The sequence below is a fragment of the Protopterus annectens genome, chromosome 14.part0 (assembly GCF_019279795.1).
Source record: "Protopterus annectens isolate FY-2018-M chromosome 14.part0, PAN1.0, whole genome shotgun sequence".
Lineage (NCBI taxonomy): Eukaryota > Metazoa > Chordata > Ceratodontiformes > Protopteridae > Protopterus > Protopterus annectens.
This window is the reverse complement of record NC_056748.1, coordinates 1034205684-1034218453: the sequence shown is the minus strand read 5'-3', so window position 1 is coordinate 1034218453 and position 12770 is coordinate 1034205684. Positions and strand designations below refer to the sequence as shown.

The window sequence follows — 12770 nt, the reverse complement described above, 5'->3', positions numbered from 1 at the left end:
TCACCACAATAAACAGAACATGCTGGAGGGATAGATTCCTGTCCCCGAGACTTCCCATACTCTGGAACAGACTACCTATCTATGTCAAACAGAGCTCCTCATTAGCACTCTTCAAGAAAAATCTTGATGACTGGATGGGTAATAGGAAATTCACCCCGGGGATCACTTCTGTGGTTCTGCTTGACAGGGGCACAGGAAAATAATTTTCTTGCATGGCGAAAGTCAGGGTACCTTTTTGGCTAGGCTTGTATAAGGCCCTAGGGCCAATAACCTAATACCTACTTATGAACCACAGAGGTTCCTGACCAGGAAAATCCAGGGTCTCAAACACCTATCCTATACAGACAGGCTAAAAGCCCTGTCCCTCTACTCAGTCTCATACAGACTGCTCAGAGGTGACCTGTGTCTGGCATACAAGGCCGTCTCAGACTCAGCCTTGATAGAGTTGCTGCATATCTGTAAGTCAAACTCCACCCGCGTAACCCACATGTAAGGACTCAACCTGTTGTGTCACATTAATAGAACTTGTTGGCGGGATAGATTTGTGTCCCAATGACTCCTCCATCTGCAGAATAGACTCCCTCTCCATGTCAAGCAGAGTAACTCACTAACCCTCTTTAAAAGGAACCTGGATGACTGGATGGGAAACAGAAAATATACTCCTGGGATCCCACCTGTGTCCCTGCTGGACAGGGAAAACAGGTGCTGACCTTGTGGTAACATGGGTGAAATTCTTCACTAGGCTTATAAGGGCATCCAGACCAATAGCCTAGTATCATCCTATAAACCTATGAGTGCCTCCCACCCAGAAAGCTCACCAGACCTGGAGTTGATTGTAATAAATATCAGGATGGAAAATATTTAGTCGTTGCATGGGGAGTTGGGAGGATGCTTTTTCCCTCACAGAAGTAGAAATTTAGCCAAAAGTTTGACTACTTGTCTGTTCTGGAGAGTTTTTTTCCCCATTTGATCATTCTAAACCCATATTAACTTGACCACATTCAAAAAAGAAAAAGCCACATGGTTCATATATAGTTCAGTTATCTACTACCACAAAAGACAATGACTATTCAGTCTTAAACAGGATAACTACCCAAACGTTTAACAAGACTGTCCAGTCTGACTAAATGAAATGCTTTGATAACAGATACCATTTCATCCCTTTTTTCACAGCTAGACAGTATCAAAGTAAGACAGACATTGCCTGGGGAAAACAGACAATCGCTTACCAGCATTCCTGTTGGTAAGATCAACTTTGTGAAGTACTAAACCTTGCCCAAAAACATCAGTAAGTGTTGATAAGCTTGTCAAGAATAAAAAAAAAACAATTAATGTTAATGAAACAAGCAGGTGGGTCAGAGGGACCGTGTGTATCAAAATGAAAACCAGTACTTAAATCTGCAGTAAATTAATCGTTTTCAGTTCAAGTGCAGGCGAAACTAGGGCTTCTTACAAATACTGAAGCCAGTTTAAGCCTTAGGATCAGCACATTCTACTTTTCACATATCCTCAGTCTTACAAAAGCTACAGTCTGCAAAGTAAATATGACACTAAGTAAATAAGAATCAAAACAAAAGGTAAAAAGTTAACACATAAGTGATGAACCAACAGAACCTGCACAAGTAACAGACTTGAGTCTAAAATGTGTAGCACTTAGCAGACTGGCTGAAACAGTTAATTTTAGTTGCAAAAATGCATTGATAAGTAACGTACTGGAAGCCTATTTAGTTATCTAAAAGTAGATCATAGAAGCATTGTTAGTATTGAAAACCAAATTTCCCAAACAGAATACCTAATGGACCAAAAGAACCCAGAAAGTAAATTAATGAAATGTATGTACAGTCTTATTTACAAACTTAGTTTAAAAATGGATGATGTGTAAATCAGGCTTAAGAAATGAAAAAGTTTGAAAAAATGACTTAGAAAAAAGGAAATGACATATTAAAGGTTATGGAGGAACAAACCTTATTTCATTTACATAGCATTTCAGAATTAATTCACCAATACTAGGAAATTTAGCTTAGCAGTTTACATGAGGACTTGGTGAGTAAACGACTATAGCATTGCACAATACTTCTCAATACCTAACTGCAACACTGAAAATGTCTGGGTTTGTAATCTTTGACAAAGGTCCACAGCAGAAGTGGCTATATCTACTTGAAATATGTGGTCATAAAATAAACTTTCTAAATGCCTCCCTTCACAAATAATAGACAGCTGGAAGAAGTTTCACACAGAGTGGTATAAATTACATTGTCGTGGTGTCACGCATTCTTTGATAATACCAGCAGGTCTAAAGATAACTTGAAGATAAAATGATGTAGTTCACAGACCCAAGGTATGCCGGCAGATGGCTACAGATGTAAGCAACAGAATTTCAACCTCACAAGATGACCACAACAAAAGGATCCAACATGGACTTTGAAAATGAGGGAACAAAGGACAAGTTTCAAAGAAAAGTTTTTTTAATAACTCTTAGTTCAAAATGACATAACAGAAGGGCCCTTAACATTTTATTTTACAGGAAAAGTAGTGGGGGATATAGAACCCCCCCCCACCCCACCCGAGCAGTCTTCAGAACCACCACAAGCAAACTTTTAATAACTGTAGAAGTAGTATTAAACTACCAGGGTTTCAGACTGTGTATTATATTTATACTTACTGTGAACAAGGCTCTGAAATTGTTCTTAACATTACACATATGCAGTACCTGGCTTGAAGGAAACGACTTGAAAAATAAAATCCATAGGAAGAAAAATATCTTTTGCAAAGAACTGTTTACAGATGTAGTTATTACTTGAGTGTGAAATGGATAGTAACTTAGTTTAAAATGATAAGGGAAAAATTAGCATATCAGCATATCAAATGCATGCATATACACACGTAACTATATATGTATATATCACTTAAAGTTGTCAAAATGTAATTGTTGGAGACTGTTCAGTCAAGTTTATTTGACTGAGTGACCGACCAGGTTTGTTAGTTGTAGCAGTGCAAGACCATGGTACAGGGTAATTGGAAATATGCCTTTCACAACTGTTGTGTAATCTCAAAGTTGGTATATTTATTTAGCAGGGGATGAGAGAATGGAAGGGTGCTTTTCCCCCTGCAAAAGATGCTGTACTTTGTGTTTTAGGCTGCTTGTCTGTGTATGGAAACATGCACTGTATGGTGTGATTTTACAGACAGTTGTTGTGTCTTTCAGCTTTTCACGATAAGGGGTCGCCACAGCGGAACTCCAGTCCGCTAATGATTGGTAGTTGATTTTTACGTGCCGAGTTACCAGCTCTGATGCACAACCTTCAACGAAGGTACGCCCATTCACGCATGTCTCCACGCAGAAGGCACTCTAGCTGACAATCGAACCGGACGGCCTCTTACTGTGAGGTGACAACGCTACCGCAGCACCACCACCGCGGGTTTTTACAGACAGTAATCTTTTTTTTAATCATTGGTATTTCATATACAGATGCTCTGATTAATATATATATATATATATATATATATATATATATATATATATATATATATATATATATATATATCTTGAGGGAGTTACATGCACACAAGGGTAAATGTAAGATCAGTCTGCAAAATATTGTGACACCATCAACAAAAAATGACTGGAGTACACACTGGTGACAGTAAAAAAACATATGCACCAATTAATGAAACAGGAGCATAAAACTACATAAATATTTTTTTTTTGCTGCCCCATAACCCTTGCCAGTAGTGGGAATATATTCCAGCTTGGTATTACAAGTACTCTAGCACCATCATAGCAGCCCAGCTGATTTTTCAACATAATGGATTTGATAGATTAGCTGTCAAACAGGAATCATCTTGAACCAACCATAAACATATATACACACACACATGTACACATTATATAATGCACATACACATACTACTAACTTTTTAAACATTTTTTATGGTAATTGCCTCTGTAATGGCAGCAAAATTGTCAGTACTAGTACTTACCTTTTCCTTAAGAGACTGAAGCAACTTTTCCGTTTGTAGCTTTTCTTCTGCAACTTTTTGCAACTCCAAATCTTTCTTTTTGTATTCTTCTTGAAGTTTTAATAGGTGCTGTGAAGTAAAATAAAACTTTTATAAAATGGATTGCTACGTTTTCTAATCTCATTAATTACACAAGATGACACAAGAGGACAATCTGAAAGCAACTGTTGCTTCTACTGGACCCAGCATGTGCCAATGTGCAAATAAGTATCATTACAGTAACTCTGTACTACTACGTCAACACATACTCTGCCTGCTCCAGGGTACACCTGTCTTGGAGTTAGTATATATATTCAGCTCGAGTGTGGGTGATACAGCCTTTCTATGTTAAGGACAGATGTGAACAGGCCAACACCTTCCGTAAAGAAATGCTTTACTGGCATTACAGTGGATTACTAATATGCAGCTTACTTCTAATATGTACAGTTACAATACATGATGCATTTATTTATTTAAAAACACAGACTGTACCACTGTCTATTTATTTATTTATTTGTTAAAAAGTACTGGCAATGCATTTCATTTTTAAAAAGTACCTTGTAATCCTACGTAGCCTGGTTTTTACTTCTATCTAAAAAGCACCCAAGGTAGCCCCGCCATTCAACCCTCTTGTACAACACCCTTGCAATTCAACTAGAACAACGTGACATCACGGTTATGTACTTTCCCAATTTCTCTCTCACCAGTATGGTGAGAAGGACATCCCGACACAATATAGCAATTGTCTGATCACTGACAACCAACTAATCCTTAGAGAAACCGATGCAGTACGCAAAAGATGTAATTATACAATGTCAGTATAGGCATGACTCCCCACATACAAACACTCAAAATAACACCCAGGTTGTCAGTAACACCACACACACACAAAATGCTACCATCATGCATAGTATGCACCCGACACACAGACCAGCATATATATACTGAAACACTAAAAAAGAATCTTCCTAAACCTCAAAGACCACCCAGACATTCAAACTGCATCAGTTATCCTCACCAAACATCTGCCAACACACATACAACCATACCCTATGGAACCTCAACTACAAAGCCAAGTGCACACACACTACCCAATATTCTAGCCATACGAGACTCCATTGGGAGACATATGGACACCCCACTTACCAGGCAGTCAGTTGCCTATCAGAAGCCAGGCTCTGCCAAGTCACTCATACACTTGGGTCTCTCAACGGCAAGTACCAGTATGAATCAGTCATAGTCCTGTGGGGGTAAATGACCTGAAATGTACCCTCTGTAGGTTACATCCATTAACAGGAAACTGCACTGAAAGCAAATCCTATCCTGCCTCTTTCTCATCTCTCTTCCTAGCCAAAGACTCAGTTAGCAAGTAATCCATTTACGCCTCTGCACACTTAGCTCTCCCCTCCAGACGCTGTTTTGCTCACCTTGTTACTCTCATGTTTCTGGACCCACTGACAGTCTTTTTTTTCCTGTGATCTGCCAATCTCAGCTCAGCCTGCTCTGTTTGCCCTCGCTGCCCTCGGGCTCACTTTGCTCCCCTACTTCAATTCCCACCCAACCACCTCTGCTCTCCCTACATTTACAGGTACCCAAATTAGGCCCCTCCCTCCACAACTCCATCCCTTCCTTCCTCCTTACCCAATCCTACTCTAACCTCATCCTGCTACCCTCCCACTCCTCTTCCATATCTCTCCACCTCTTTTACTTCCCCTGCTGACACTTCCCAGTCTTACGCAGCCCTATTAGTCTCTCCTTCTCTTGAGGCTCCCTGGCAATCCACCCAGTCAGTGGGATGAAGCAGCTCTAGAAATTCAGAAGTTGCTAGATAAGTCATCCTGGAGGCCACCAGACCAAAAAGGATTCAGAACCTACTGGAGACTCTGTTTAGTGCCAAAGAAAGCATGGCCCGAGACCAATTCTGGACCTCAGTAAACTGCATTTGTTTCTAAAGAAGTCAAAGTTCTGAATGGTCATGGTTAAGTCATTCTGCTGTTTCTGTGCAAGGACAATTGGATGTGCTCCTTTGATCTTCAGGATGAGTACTATCACATCAAGATAAACAGACAATCCAAAGATTTATGTGCTTTTGGCTGGGGGCCAGTCACTCACAGTTCACAGCCTTATCCTTTGGTCTCATCACAGCCCCTGAGATGTTTAGCAAATGTTTGGCAGTGGTATCAGCTCATGTGAAACTGCTAGGATTCCCAGTGTTTCTATACCTAGATGACTAGCTCCTCACTGCCCCAACCAGGCATCTCCTACAGACATCCAGGGACTACTTGCTCCAGTTATGTCAATCCCTAGGTATCACAATCAACCTTTGCAAGTCATATCTTCAACCTGTTCAGAGCCTGGAGTTCATAGGTGCTCATTTGGATACAATAGGTCAGATAGCCTCCCTTCCGCAGAACATGTACCATCAGGTGTCAAGTGGAACATGTCATTTCACAACCATCTCCTCCAGCCAGACTGATTCTTCAGATGTTAGGGTCAAGGGCAGCAGCCATAAACTTGGTTCCTATGGCCAGCTTTTATATGAGCATTCTTCAATGGACATAAGCTGTTCAGTGGTCAGTTCTTCATCACCCCTTGTCGTCACTAGTTAAACAAGTTTGCAAAGACCACCTGTATTGGTGGGTTTAGTCAGATGAGGTTTCTCAAGTCATCCTCTTGTCTTTCCTCCCCCAGTAGTCACTATAGCCATGGATGCTTTCCAATTGGGGTGGGAGTGGGGGAATTTTTGGGAAGAATGGTCCAAGGCCTATGGCCCAGAAGAGGCCAGTGTGCATACCAATGACCTAGAGAAGGGAGGGGGTTCCAAGATGCCCTCTCTCTTGGGACATTTGCGATTCAAACCAAAAACATGTCTGTGGTTTGGTACATGAATAAACAGGGGGAACCCAATCTTATCCTTTTTGTTGAGAGGCAATGAGTGTGTGGCAATGGATGATGTCTTCCAACCCCATTTTTATAGCAGCGCACACACTGGGGAAATCCAGCATGCTAGTGGGCAAACTCAGCAGGTGCATTCTGATGCATCATGAGAGTTCTCTCAATCAGAGGCGAATAGAATTTTCTATCAATGGGGTCAACTGTGCTGCAATCTATTTTCCTCTTCCCACAACAACAAATGCAGCACGTTCTTTGCCTGATCCCCCCTATGGGGAAGTCACTGAGAGATGCTCTAGTCCATGTTTGACCCTCTGGTCCCACATTGCTCCCTTTTGGCCTTGTCAAGTGTGGTTCCCTTTCCCTTGGTTTCACCTTCGATATCCAGCCTGGATACTGGACCAAAATCCAGACCTCCTCTCTCATTCCATGGAGATGGATCACCCAAACAGTACAAGCCTCAAGTTAACCACATGATTCTCCAGTTCCACTGATAGTTAGACCAGGCTTTCCTCCCTTGTCCAACAAATATTACTATCATATCGGAAGGCCTCTACCAGGAAAATCTACAAAAGTAAGTGGAAGAGATTCTCTGTGCACTACAGAGAAAATTAGACCCTGTCACTACCCCCATTCCAGCTGTTCTGGAGTTTCTAACTTTTGACCTGAAGTAGTTGTCTTCATTTGGTCTTCAACCTGTGGGTTCCCGGATCTGTATCAGATCCAACTCGGCTGTATATCGAGCATCTGATCCAAGCTCAACTCTCCTCCCCTTACCCATAATGCTTTTGTCTCCTTCTTCCCTTCAGATCTCGTTTGCCACGCTAGATGTCCACATCGTGATCAGAGCTCTTTGAGATAAACGTTTGTGGTAAGTGCTGTTTTGGTGTAAATCTTTTGTTTTTTCTCTCTACCTGCCTTTCTCTACCCTCTACATCCCCTGCACGTTTCCGTTGGTTAAAAAAAAAAACTCTCTCTCTCTCTCTTTCGTCTTGCATGTGTGGTCTGTGTGACTGTGAGTGTGCTAAGCCTGAGGTTGGGATGTGTCTAATACTCCCAAACCTGGCTTCAGAAAATGTACAGAGTGTGGCCATAGGCTCTCCCCAGCCGATGGCCACACTCTGTGTGTACTGTGCCTTGAGGCAGCCCAACTCAAAATCTCCTGTTCCATCTGTGCTGGGTTTAATCCCCGGGCACTTAAGGACAGGAGGGACAAACTCATCCTTATGGGCCTTCTTCCCTCTTCGGGGACTCAAGTCCCTGCCTCCTCCTCGGCCTCTGGTATTCAAACACCCACCAAAAAGCCTGGGGATGGAGACAAATCTTCAAAAAGGGATAGGCCAAAGAAGCGATCCCCAGATCGCTTGGCTTCGGCTGGCCTGCCGCCTAAGGTTAGGTCGGCTCTGAGACTGGAGTCACCCTGGATCTGTTCCGCTTGGTTTTCTCCAGAGCCGGAGGAGCCCTGGATCTGGTTGCCAGCTCAGGCTTCTCCTCACCACCCCTCCAGGCCAGTGTCACTCGCCTCTTCCTCCCGCTCTACCTGGAGCCTCAGTGAAGCAGAGATGGATAGGATGATGTGGAAGTTCATTTGCACCCAGATATAGATGGGAGTCTTGCCTGGCCCTCTCCCTCCAGAGTCGGGGGGCCGGCACTGATGGTACACTATACCTCAATGCCGGCTATGACCTTGAGCAGGTCAGATCTGATAAGCTCTCGGAGTCGTAGCCTTGGAGTCAGATTTGAGGAGTTGGTGTTGGCTCTGAGTGTGTCGGAGCTCAGCCTTCCCCTTGGTATCTCACCTGGAGATTTGACTCTGACTCCCCCATCAGATCAGAGAGTGACGGCTCCTTTTGTCCTTTCTCAGGATGTCCATTCCCATTCGGCTTTTGATGTGGTGGAGAGGGTCCTCTCGATTTCTTTGAGACGCTTGACCATCTTGTCTTCGATATCCACCCTGACTCCCTGTGTTTCTGGTGCAGTTCCAGCCATTCTGCCATCTCAGGGACAGCCTGCCACCACTTTGCTTCAGGAAGCTACAGCTTGGGAACAGCAAGAAGGCGAGTCCTCCCAGAAATCCTCACTGAGGAGATCCCTCACAAACGTACATGCAAAAGGAGGCACTTAAGAGTCTCCGCTAGAGTCTCTCACTGAAGACACCAATTTGCAGGAAGGGGAAGGTTCCCTCTGGTCATCCCCTAAGGATGTCTCTGTCAGAAACATCATGGAACTCCTTCACCAGCGAGGGGGTAGTCTGCCCAAAAACCTACCTTGGACGAATTGGTGTTCCTCAAGGCATTTGTTGCAGGACCCTCTATTTCCTCGGAGTCCCCTCCCACAGATCCTTTAGTGGATCTCATTACATCTCAGGCATGGAAGGAACCGGACACAGTGGAGCCTATTCCCAAACGTCCAGATAAGATCTTGAGCCCCCATCAGATAAATTATATTGGAATAAGGGGTCCCCCGTTGATGCCATGGTGGTGGCAGCTGCCAGTAGGAAGGAGCTCACTCAGAAGAGCTCTCTGGTCCACCCTCCTGACCGAGAGTCAAGGACGATGGACCATTTTGGGAAGCGGGTGTACACTTCAGTGACCTTCTCTGTTCAGGCGCTGAATTACATGGAACATGTGATTCATCTGCAACGAGACCTAGTTAAGGAGATCGCCAAGTCGACCCCGGAGTCCATGGCTGAGGACAAGAAGATTTTCTATGCTCATATGGCTACTCTAAAATCAATTGCAAACACCTCTATGTGCCTCCTCTTCCATGAAACCGAAGGAGCCGCTAGGACAGCTGGTACAGGAATTGCCATCAGGCGACACGCCTTACTCTGGCTCTGTTGATTTTCATAACCTTTCAAGATGTCATTTACCAATGCCCCATACAATGGTTCTTCCCTGTTTGGGAAGTCGGTATGTGAGACTTTACTTCAGAGTGAGAAGGATGGGAAGACTGTCTGCCGTCAGGATCCACTTCTTGGCCCCTCAATGATTCTTCTCTAGGAATCAGCGAGGGACCAAGATGTGGTTTCAGAAATCTCAGAATTTTCCCTGAGACACTCAGGACTCACCTTCCCCCAGGGGCAGAGGGGTATTTGATAGATGTCACCCTAGAGGCAGAGGGGGTCTCGAAAACCTTTCTTGATCAGACCCGCTCAGCAACCCTGAAGGGTTGCCCGACTGCTAGTCTCTGGAGGCAGTCAGGGACTGTCTTTTACTGCACCTAACAGAGTGGGAGTCCATAACAAAAGATCATCGGGTGTTACAAATTATATCCAGAGGCTATTCAATCCCCTTCCTCAAGCCATCTTAACCGCCCAAACACCTCCTGGACATTCCACCCATGCACAGGGAGGATGCAGCACTGGAAATCGCAAAGCTGCTAAGAAAGCAAGTCATCCAACCCGTCCACCTACACCACACCAGATCAGGTATTTATTCGAGGTTCTTTTTGGTGCCAAAGAAAAAAGGGAACCTAAGACCCATTTTGGATCTATCCACCTTGAACCTGTGTTCAAGGTGAAATTCCACATGGTCATCCATCAATCTATCCTGCCCTTCCTGCAGGAGAACGATGGATGTGCTTGATCGATCTCCAGGATAAGTACTGTCATATCAAGATAGATAGATGCTCTCTGAGGTTTCTCTACTTCCAGCTAGGTGCCAATCATTATCAGTTCAGTGCGCTCCCCTTTGGTCTCACCACAGCCCCCAGGGTGTTTACCAAAGTGATGTCAGTAGTAGCGGCTCACCTGAGACTCCAGGGCATTCAGGTATTCCCTACCTGGATGACTGGCTCCTTCCAGGCATCAACTTTGCAAAGCGAGGGATTCCTTTCTTTTTCTAGCCCAGAGGTTAGGCATTACCATCAGTCTCAACAAATTATCTTGGACCCCTGTCCAAACATTAGACTTCATTGGGGCACTATTAAACACAGTTCAAACCAGAGTGTTTCTTACTCCAGACAGAATACGCTACATGTGCTTTGCATTCTTCAAACTCAGTCGCCGACAGCAGAAATAGTATTAAGGGCAATGGGGTCTATGGCAGCCATGATCAATCTCTTGCCCTTGGCGTAGCTTCACATGCGGATCCTTCAGTTGACATTTTCAGTATAATGGTCCCTGTTAGATCTTCTGTTGACTCACCCTGTCTGAATCTCTTGAGTTCGCAGGGATTCTTTCCTTGGACCTGGTTCGAGGACATCCTTTTCTCCCACCACTTTCCATGGTTATGGTGACTATGGACTCCTCCCAACTGGGGGGGAGGCACTGCTCGGGAAGGATGGTTCAAGGCACATGGTCCCCCTATGAGACCAATCTGCATATCAATGTCCTGGAGATGAGGGCAGTGCTTCAAGTGTTGCAGGCTCTCCATGCCTATCTTCCTTCAGGAACGATTGCTATCCAGACGGACAATATGTTGGTGGCCTGGTAAATCAACAAATGGTGGGGGGGACCAGATCATATCCCCTATATTGCGAGGCCATGAGAGTATGGGAATGGGCGATCTCCACTGGCCATTTTCTGGTGGCAATGCACATTCCAGGGAGGACCAACATTCTAGCGGACAGGCTCAGCAGATCTATTCTTATGTTTCACGAGTGGTCTCCAAATCCTTCAGTAGTGGAACAGATCTTTCACAAGTGGGGGTCAGTCTTGCTGCAATCTATTCGCCTTTCCTTCCAATGTGAAATGCAGTGAGTTCTTCGTGCTGAATCTCCCTCAGGGGGAAGCCCCCAGAGATACTCTGATTCATGCTTGCCCCCCTTCCCCGATCTTCTATAGTTTATCCTCCTCTTCCCTTAATATCAAAATTTCTTCAGAAAGCTCGCAGGCTGGAGAGCTTAGTTATCCTCATTGCCCCATTCTGGCCTTGCCAAGTCTGGTTTCCTTCTCTGATGTCTTATCTGGTGTCCACCATGGATGTTGGATCCAGTTCCAGGTCTCATTTATCATCCCTCAGGGATTCCCCATCCAGACCTGGACAGTCTAAAGCTCATCGCTTGGCTGTTCCAGTTCCCATGAGAGTCAGGACTCCTGGATTATCCTCTCCCATCAAACAAATTCTAGTGGCAGCTCATAAGTCTTCCACCAGAAAAGTGTACTCATGCAAATGGAAATGTTTTTCTATCTGAGCCTCTCAGCATGCATTAGATCCTTTCACGGCTCCAGTTTCTGCGGTGCTGGGATTTTTATCTGGAATTTTTCAACAAGATGCCAGTTTTTCTACAGTCAAAGTTCAACTTGCGGCAATTTATAATTATGTGGGGGATAATATGGCTTCCTTACCATCTTCAAAGCTTTGTAAGCCCTTCCTCAAAGGTACTATTCTTCTTCAACCCCCGGTAAAGGACCCCAACGCTACTATGTGATCTTACCCTAGTACTTCAAGCCTTAGCCTCACCTCCTTTTGAATCTGCAGCTTCAGTAGATATGCAATTTCTATCCTGGAAGACTGCCTTTCTGGTTGCAATTACTTCCGCCAGAAGAGTTTTGGAACTTCAAGCTCTAGCAATCAAAGCCCCTTATATGATTTTTCATAAGGACAAGGGTGTCTTTGCATACTAATCCATCCTTTCTACTTAAAGTAGCTTCATAGGCCAACATTAATCAGGTAATCAACGCCCCGGTCTTCTTTCCAAATTTTCAAAACAAGGGAGAATACAATTTGCATTTACTAGACATGCACAGACAGTTATGTTTCTACTTGCACAGGACAAAAAACTTTCGTAAATCTGACCAACTTTTCATTTCTTACTCTAAACCCTTTTTAAGGAAACCAATCTCTAAAGTTACCATTGCCCGTTGGATTTTTCAATGTATCATTTGGGCGTATTCAGCTACGGGATTTCCCCGCCAAGTCAGGTGAAAGTGCATT

General features: G+C 44.0%; 1 protein-coding gene across 4 annotated transcripts in view; it reads right to left on the bottom strand.

Annotated features, from left to right (window-relative positions):
• Positions 1-12770, bottom strand: part of LOC122789409 (ecto-NOX disulfide-thiol exchanger 2-like) — a 3915450-nt gene that overhangs the window by 171299 nt on the left and 3731381 nt on the right. For all 4 annotated transcript variants that reach the window (XM_044056835.1, XM_044056836.1, XM_044056837.1 and 1 more), the window contains one exon: positions 3982-4089. In XM_044056835.1, the coding sequence (XP_043912770.1) occupies positions 3982-4089 (108 nt within the window). The remainder of the gene's footprint in view (positions 1-3981; positions 4090-12770) is intronic.